Raw genomic sequence first — 9,693 nt, 5'->3', positions numbered from 1 at the left:
AAAACTATCCAGATGAAATAAATTGCCTTCTCAGGGTTCACACACACAGGCATAGAGAAAATATTCATTTTTACATGTTTTTTCTTGCTGCCAGAAGTGTCTGCAGTGCCATTGACATGAATGCACTGCCCCGCCCCAGAACGCAAGGAGTCTAAAGGCCGTGACACACTGCACGCGAAGCAGCGCGGAGCTGTAGCGCGCTGCCTTTGTGAGCAGTGTGTCATGTCACTTTCTTCTCGGCACCTCAGCTTGCGAGAGCTCGCCGAGCTGAGCGTGCCGAGATGAACAATTTCAACTTCAGCCAATCGGCTCGCGCGTATAAACCGGCGCGACGGGATGCGACGTCTGCCCGGTTGTTACAGACGAGCCGATTGGCTGAAGGTGCAGTCAATCATCTGACTGCACTCAGCTCACACACTGCACGCGAAGCTCCGTGCCGGAGCGTGCAGTGTGTCACGGCCTTTAGTGTATGCGATACCTTGCATTCTGGGCACGGAACAATGCGATCAGCTGGTGGAAACAAGCCCTGGTTCCTGTTGCATTGACCGCTTAATTTTCTATTCTTCCTTACTTTCAGTCCCATTGACAGTAGAGAGTGTAAAACACCCCATCAGAGACCCAGGCAGCAATAAAAACCTTTAATGTAATGAAGAAACTGAAAAAGAAATTGGGATTAGATTCACTTTAACTTCAGTCAAACCTGCATATCACCCAATCAGTAGTTTTAGTCCCTGTTTACATCTAGGCGTTTTGTCACTCAAAGCTAAGCGCAACTAAATGCTCAAGACAAGGAATCCCATTCATTTCTATGGGCCCTGTTTACAACTGAGTGTTTTGTCCCAAGCAGAAAAAAATGCCACTTCTAATACTCACAGGGCTCCTATACACTACTTAATTAATACAAAGGATGAATGAATCTTTGGAATACCTAACAAAAATCAGCCTGTGTATACGAGTTCTGTGACTGTGTGTATGTGTATATATATATATGTGTTATAGATCTGTTCTTTTGGAAACATGAACACTGGTAAGTCTTTGTTCACACATATTGCACAGTAAATATTCAGAGCTTGTTGGCTGTACTGTACCATTTCATAAATGCATCTGTGGTGATACAATACAGTGATTTCCCAACAAGCCAAATTCCCTGCTATGGCACACTGGTATCCTGACAAGTTCATTTTGCCAATTTAAATGTAAGGGGATTTTTGCTACATGCATATCATTAGGGCATATGGTAATTTTTGTAGTTGTCTTAAACACCCCCCCCCAAAAAAAATAATTAAAACATTAATTAATATGACAGACCTATATATAGGGTCTGCCAGGCACACATTTCTGACTGGCCAGACACACTCTAAAGGTGATGCTGTTGTCAGGGATGTTATTCCCCCTTTTTCTTTTCTTTTCTTTTCTTTGTGTTGCTGCTGATCTGTTTCTTCTATTAACTTTATTAGCCAGAATAATTCTCCTTTGTCCATTCCCCTGAAACTGGTTTATTTTCTTATAAGGGGCTTGACTTCTGTGACTTTAGGGCACAGCCCTGCCTACCGGTCAGTCCCCCTGACCAATATGAGTGCCCTTACTGGACACTGAGGTTCTCCGTAAATTACATACACATTCTTCCATTTCTTAGAGAAACATAAAGGGAACTGTAAGGCCCCATTCACAATGATCGGATTTCCGTGCAAAAATTGCGCATATTGCCGCGCAATATCGCGAGAACTCACTCGTCCAATGATTTTCAATGGAGCTGTTCTTTTCTACAGCTCAATGTCGCCTGTAGCTTGTCGCTTGTGCAGGACCCTTTTTGCCACGGATGTGTTCCATTTGCATGAAGGTCGCGCGATCGTCGCCTGAAAAGTCGCGCTATATCGATCGCGTGAAAATCCGCTCCAGGTACATGTTGCTCAGTGTGAATGGGGCCCGTTCACACTGAGCGATTTATCGAGCGATTTCAGCTACAAAATCGCTCAAATATCGGCTCAATGTCACTCAATGTAGCTTGTCCAATGCATTTCAATTGAGCTGTTTCCATCTCACAGCTCAATGTCGCCTGTAGCTCGTCGCTCAAGCTTGTAGCTCGAACATGACCTATTTTTCGGGCGATCTTGTGCGATTTGGCCCAATAGACTTTAATGGTGTAGCTCAATGTTGGGCGACATTGTCGCGCTACAGAAGTGTCACTTTTGCACAGAAATATAATAAGTAAGGAATGATGTCACATCAAGACATTGGTTGCAGCCCAATGTAGCAGCTACGAAGTCCCTGTGATAAGTTGCACTACGTAGCGTCACAAATGTGCACTGTAGCTCAATGTCGCTCATGTGGCTGAGCTCAAAATCGCTCTGAAAAAAACCTTTTTTGGATGTTGCTCAGTGTAAATGTTTATGTTTTGTTTATGTTTTAAACAGATATTGTGCATCTTTTTTTATTTCAGATACAATCTTTGTTTTCTAAATAAACATTTAACCCCTTAAGGACCCTTTTGCTGCCGAGGCCTTTTTCTCATTTTTTGCACACATGTTAAAATCCACATTTTAGGCCTGAATATTCCTTCAAACCCCCAAATATGTTCCGTTAGACTTACCGGTAACGGTATTTCTAGGAATCTTCCAGGACAGCAAGCCTACTTAGGTTGCTGTCCTGGAAGATGATTGGGGAAATATATATATATTATATTGGTGTTTTGGGGCACTAAAGTTAACTTAAGTGCCTTTTTCACTAAATTTTCGGGTTGGATAAAGAGCTGCGCTAATATAGTGCAACTTAAAAATTTGCAACTGCCGCCATTTACTTCTACTGGGTTTTGGCTTTCAGAAAATATGTAATTTCCCCAATCATCTTCCAGGACAGCAAGCCTACTTAGGTTGCTGTCCTGGAAGATTCCTAGAAATACCGTTACCGGTAAGTCTAACGGAACATTTTTTTGTAAAATATAAAAGATGAGGTTACCACGTGTGAATAGATACCCAACATGCCCAGGTTAAAAATTGCATCAGTGAAACGTCGACAAAAATTCTGTATCCAAAAAAGTCCAGAGACAACAGTTTAAGAGTCCTATGTATGTCACTGGTCGCAAAGGGGTTATGGTGTACCAAAAGTAGGGGTGGTCAGATTAATAAAGAATTCAGGAGGCTGTCTGTCCAATCCAGGAGTCGGCAGGATTTTTTTATAGCATCCAACTCCATTGGCGACAACCTCAAAAGTTGGGCACCAGCTGTCATTTTTAAGACGCATTGGCTGTCTGGGTCCTGGGATTTGTCCAGCCCTGGTCTAAAGTAAAAAAAAACTTTTTTTCTTTTTGATGAAGGAAGTAGTGCTTAAAACCCTTATCAGTTTTTGCCATCTGTGTCCAAGTGGGGGCATTCCCCTTCATTTGTTTTCCTGCAGACACAGAAAGAGGCGAGTTGAAAGTCCCCCAAAGTGAATACATTTCTCTTCAGTTGTCACCAGTACACATGACCCCATTAGAAGATTTTCCATCTATTCCTGTTCCAGTGTCAATACAAATGTTTGGATTTTCCAGGACAGATAGAGAGGGTGAATCCCCCAAGGAGGTAAAAATCAATAAAAACCTGAAATGGCTTCTACCCTCTTACTAATTTAGTAAAAATAAAAAAAATTGTCTTGGCTTTAGATACATTGTAATATAGACAAAGGATTCTAATACCACTATAGGTTTTCTAAATAGATAGCAATAGAATAGTTATTGTCACAGTTCAGCTGCAGACTTGCAGCTGAGCTGTTACTCGTAGTTCTACAAGTATATACATATCTCGTACCCCTGGTTCTGCAGGCATGCAGGGCTGTGCTGGTGCTTGTAGTCCTCCAGACATGTTCTCTGAACCTGACTCACTCTTGCACCTGTCTGCATGCTTTAGGCGTCGGCCGACCTCTCCTGCTGTTTCTTATGCAGCTTCTTGTCCAATCAGTGCAGTCTGCTTGTAGCCAATCCTGTGTATCCTCCCTCTTACTGTCTCTATTTAAACCCAGGGCAGCGAACGGCACGCTGCCCGAGCAACGCTTTCCTAAGCTAGTTGCCGAGTCCCCCCATTTGTGATTTACCCGGAATTCCTGGAAGTTTTCCAGTGTACCGAACCTTTGCCTTGTCCTTGGAAATCCCTGTTTTACATCACTTCCTGTACATTCATGATCGTGGACATAGTAGCTCATACTATATCCACAGTTTATGAATGGACAGGAACACTCAGTATAGAGGCTTCCTGTTCATTCATAACAGGGGCTGCAGAAAAAGAGATTGAGAACTCTGTGTCCTCAATCTCTTTTTCTATTTCAAAAGGGGAATATCAGGGGTCTGTTTAGACCCCTGCTATTTTCCCAGAGCACCTGACAGTAAAGTAAAAATAAAATATTACAAAAATGATATGAAAAAGGATAGAAAAAGAATATTTGGTTTCGGCGAAAATTCCATTTCAGTGCACCACTAGTCCAGACAAATTTGTGTGTCGATCCTCATCTGATATTAAAGCCTATTTCCAGCCATGGTGTGATTAGGCAGGTATTGATAAGAAAAGCTCACCAATGTTGCAGCTTCTGTTTCAGTTTTAATTGATTTTGCTGTGGTTAATTGGTTCAGACTGAGAAATGCAGATAGGTTTATTTGGTATTTGCTAATATATAAGCTGGAGCTTTTCAATAAAGGGACAATCAAAAGGAATCTGTTTTATCCATGTTAAAACATAGTGATGCAGCAGAGTTCTGATTTACGTACTCTGTGCTTCAGTCTGTGCAGCATTCCTTCTTGTAAGTTTTTTGTAACTGTGAACCACAGTTAGTAAGGGTAGATGTTCTACCATAGCATGACCACTGACATTTTGTATGAATTGAAAACCTGGTCCCCAAGCCTCATTTAGCCCTGTTTTGGTCAAGTATATTATTTGTGTGTGTGTCGCTTTTAGGCCTTGTTCACACATCATGTCCAGACCAGAACAGTTTGTTTCTGAGCCAAAAAAGCGTCCCAATGTATCCCTATGGTATTTCTGGGCTCTGTTCACACCAGCGCAGTCCGTTCCGGTCCAGACAAAAAAAAAATACTGCTTGTCTCATTGTCCAGAACGCAATGGAACTCATTTAGAAGCATCAAAAATGAATGCAAAAACCATTTTAAGCTAAAATGGTCTGGATATGGTGTGAACATAGCCTTAAAAACCCAATCTTTCAAGATTTGGTTCCTGTAGTTTTTCCTATCCATGGAGATTTCCGTGTGTCAAAAATAAAATCTAGACAGGAAAGTAATGTAAATACAAAGGAAACTGAACAGGATATTCACAGTTCCTGCCATTGCTGAAGAATGTGCTTATCAAAACTACAAGCCTTTTCAGTCCACTATTTGATTTATTTTCTGTTTATTGTTTTAGACTATATGCAGCATTTTCTTTTTATTTCAAATGTCGCTAGGGCTGCAAGACACTCATTTTAATAAGCAAAATGCATATTATAAATGTCATAATTGTTTTGTTTTGCAACACACAAAGTTGTTAAGACTGATGGGAAAATACTAAAGTCTGTTATGTTCAACTTATTTTTAAAGAAAATCTGCACTTTGCCAGGGTCAGACTAATTAACAGATCTAATTCATAGCAAACCTAAAGCAAAACTGTTTTCCCTTACTCCAAGCAAGAGCCTCCTATTTAATGTGGAAGGTAACATCCTTCACTTTCCCTTGACTCCTGTACTGCAATGGGGGGCATTGCCATCCTTCCAACAAGATCATGGGAAATGCTGAGTAGCCCAAATCTCGAAAAAATACTTCCAAATCTGCTGCAGTAGAGTGCAGGGTTGTCTTCTTGAAAGATTTAGGCAACTTAACAGGATCTTGCTTGCAACATAGTGATGCTACCCTCTCCTAGGTGCCACAGGCGGAAGCTGGGGAAGGGTAAGTATGTTATCTAACTTGGTGTCCCCCACAGTATTTTTTTTTTCCAAGTTAATTTCAGCATTTACCAAAGGGGATGGGCCCACTGTAAATAAGTGGACCTTGCTGTCACTAGATTGAGAATCCCATACTATGTGGAGTGAATGGAGGTATCTTACTGAACAAAGTTCCATCCTCATTTCTCCAAAATTTGAAAGTTGCTCATAAAAAGGTGCAGATTTAAATCTCATATTTGTGGTAGGGAGAATGGCATTTTTACCAAAAAACAGCTACCGTGTTTCCCCGAAAAATAAGACACTTTCTTATATTTTCTTTGGCTCAAAAAAACACACTAGGTCTTATTTTTGGGGTAGATCTTATTTTTTTTTAATGTACAACAATCCACACATATTCATGTACAACAGTCTACATGTACTTGGGTACAAAAATATGGTGATCAGGGCAATCAGGGGTGCCATACCTTTCCAAGAGCAATTTGGTAACCAATCGCTGGCCAGAATGAGCAAAGCGCACTTTCACTATCGATTCCTCACAGGCGGAGTGCATTTGGTATGACTCCGTGTGTGACAGGAGCCGGCGCTACAGAGGAGGCATCGGCTTATGCGGCTCTGCTCCCTCCGGTGCCGCCTTGCTTCCTCTAGCGCTGGCTTCGTTGGCACGGCTGATTCTTTCCCGCAGCTCTTCAAGTTCCCCCTTATGCCACCACCGGCCCTGGGAATGGTCATAACTAGGTCTTATTTTTGGGGTAGGTCTTATATTTTAGCAATTCCCAAAAAAAGTACTAGGTCTTATTTTCGGGGTAGGTCCTATTTTTGGGGAAACAGGGTAGTTGAAGACATTTAGCTAAAATGAATGTACTGTAAAATCACACTTAAACAGTCCAAGCTAGAAGTATAGCAGGATGTAAATCTCCATTAGCCAGAATCCTCAAAAGGCTCCTAATTCAACCATTGTAAAACCTTGTTAGATCGAGATATAAATGTTTTTAGGATAATAGGCATAAATGTGTGTGGAGCATAATAAAACACAAATCGACACCCCTCGGACACTTTGGTTGTATTAATTCTGTAAATGCTGTCTCCAGGGACCAGAAAATATGCCTGCATTTGCAGCTCTGCGGGTCTCATTTATCATTGAAACTATGCTAAAAGTTTTATTTATGAGAGCCAGTGACTTTATCAGATCGAACTAGTTCTATGAGTGAATTGGACTCTTCACGGAACCAAACACTTTGCTATGTTTTTTGTAATATCTAAAAAGAGGTTGCCTGGCTGGTATGCTGACACACTACACTGGCTATAATATTTTCTTAGCTAGTAACCAGGACCAGATATGTAGACCATGGAAGTCATTAATGATTATCTGCAGACTTGTTCCAGGTCAGAGCCTCAAAATATTGAATCCAGAGGGACAGTATTATGCAGCAACTAATATTTTCAGTGGGAGCGATTATCAATGGCAGCCTTTCTGTTTCTCTAATTAGAAGTTTACTTATAGAATTAATTTATTAAACTTTAAAAAAAAAAACAAAAAAAAAACTGCAGTGAGGTAACTGCCAATGTATCCTCCTTTTATTTGTTTTGAAAAAATAAAACTTCCTCGACTCTGTTAAGGGCAGTTGGATTCATCAATATTTTTTAGAAAAATTAGAATAATTACAGCTTGAAGTGTATCTCATAATGAAATCAGGTAGCACATAGTTTTACTAAGAATTACTGTTGATCATTCTGTATCTGTCATTGTTATACAATACAATTAATAGAAGAATACTACTTTGAGCTTTTCTTAGTGGAAAGGGTAGAGAATTATATGTAAACCCATTTTTATTTGCATTTAATTTACAAAAACTTCAATCTCAGTTTTTTGTTGTTGTTTTAGGACCCTTTCAACTAGTGATGATGTGGAAGACAGAGAGACAGAGCGAGGTCGCTTGGAGGAAGCCTATGAAAAATGTGATCGAGACCTGGATGAGAAGATTGAGCAGCACTTTACAGAGCTCACCACTGCCATACGTACTTACCAGAGCATAACTGAACGTATCACTAACTCCCGTAACAAGATCAAACAGGTGAGCCACACCTATGTTCCCATAAAAAGACCCCTCCTTGGGGAATGCTAAATACAGATAATGTTAAGTTTGTTCAATGGAAGTAGAGGTTTTGAAATGTCTAAAGTAGGGTATACACGGTTAGAAATTTGAATGAATGAAATTGATTTCAGAACGTTGGTTCAACTTTTTAATTGTTGATGTGGTGAAATAGATGATCAATTTGAAACCAGTTATGAAAAAATTTGAAGAAAAATGTTGGAAAATTTTTCTTAACCGAATTACATTTTAACAGTGAATGTGGTTTCATTTAGGGATGCACCAATATATCGGCCGCCGAAACATATCGTCCGAAAATGGCACTTTTGGCTAAATGCCAAAAGTGCCATTTTCCTGCCGATACATCGGCGCATCCCAGGTTTCTTTCCTCCCCGCTCGGCGCTGCTCTGTGTCCCAGCGGAGAGGAGAGAAAGTGTGACAGCCGGCGCTGCAAGAGGAGGGCGCTGTGAGTGGCCGGCGTCTACCCTGCCACACGGCTCAGCATCCTATCACAGTCCGGCAGAGCGGTGTGTGGGCGGAGACAACCCACGCTGTCACCGGAGGCTGAGCTCTCCTCCCTGCTCCGCTCTCGCTCAGCCTCCGGTGACAGCGTGTCCGAGAGGAGAGCGAGTGTCTCACAGTAATTTTTATAATCTTGGATAACCAGCAGAAATCAGATGTAACTGATCATTAATATTTACAAACCATACACCTCAATGAATATTGAGTTCATATATTAGGCTTGGTCAAATATGTTATTCAGAAATGCAAAGATTTAGGGCTTGTTCACACCAATGCATTGCGTTAATCATGTGGTAATGTGCGATAAACATACATTATTGCGCAGAGCACCTATCTTGCGTTACAGTGCAGCAGGTGTGTTGCATTGGCATTGATTTGAAAGCACCCCCTGCTATAATGTGCTGCAACGCGCAGTACTGCAGTAATGTGCACTACCGCAGAGAAAAGTAGTAACTGTAATGCACGATAGGTGCATTGCTCGATATTCAGAGTTAATCACACTGTACTGTGCAATGAATGCAACGCAAAGGAGCGGGCCCTCAGTGGTGTGCAGCTTTAAACTAAGAGGTTTTAAAGTAAACCTGTCATCAGTAAAAAAAAAAAGCTGAGACTGCCATTGCTAACCTCCTAAAAATTCTTGTCTGGCTGTTGTGCTTAAACTTGCTTCAGTACTTCTCAGATTCTGACCTAGCACAGCTATGCAGATCAGTATACTCAAAGTCAGAAGGCTTTATCTATTTATATGTTCCAAGGCAGTGACACAGAAAGTGGATCAGGACAACAATGCGGGACAATGCATTTTTAGAAGGCGAAACCAGCAATGGCAGCCTCCATGTGTTTCTTTTTCCAGATTTCATTTCTTTTTACTTTTAATTAGTTCTAACATTCTTTTGTCTTTTGCTATGTCAGGTGAAAGAAAACCTTTTGTCATGTAAGATGCTTCTTCATTGCAAGCGTGATGAACTAAGAAAACTGTGGATTGAGGGCATTGAGCACAAGCATGTCCTGAACCTTTTGGATGAAATTGAAAACATTAAACAAGTGCCTCAAAAACTGGAACAATGTATGGCCAGCAAACACTACCTGAGTGCCACTGACATGCTGGTAAAGACTTTCATTTTGTTTATTTGTGTGTGTGTGTGTGTGTGTGTGTGTGTGTGTGTGTGTGTGTGTGTGTGTGTGTGGC

General features: G+C 41.1%; 1 protein-coding gene across 1 annotated transcript in view; it reads left to right on the top strand.

Moving 5' to 3' along the window:
• The window catches only part of EXOC4 (exocyst complex component 4), a 345,298-nt gene that overhangs the window by 266 nt on the left and 335,339 nt on the right, over positions 1 to 9,693 (top strand). The window contains exons 2-3 of the mRNA XM_018566438.1: positions 7,778 to 7,967; positions 9,417 to 9,611. Coding sequence (XP_018421940.1) covers positions 7,778 to 7,967; positions 9,417 to 9,611 — 385 coding nt within the window. The remainder of the gene's footprint in view (positions 1 to 7,777; positions 7,968 to 9,416; positions 9,612 to 9,693) is intronic.

The sequence above is a fragment of the Nanorana parkeri genome, unplaced genomic scaffold, assembly GCF_000935625.1.
Source record: "Nanorana parkeri isolate BGI_ZX_2015 unplaced genomic scaffold, ASM93562v1 scaffold27, whole genome shotgun sequence".
NCBI classification, from domain to species: domain Eukaryota; kingdom Metazoa; phylum Chordata; class Amphibia; order Anura; family Dicroglossidae; genus Nanorana; species Nanorana parkeri.
Note: the sequence above shows the minus strand (reverse complement) of the source record. Positions and strands in the feature narration are given on the sequence as shown.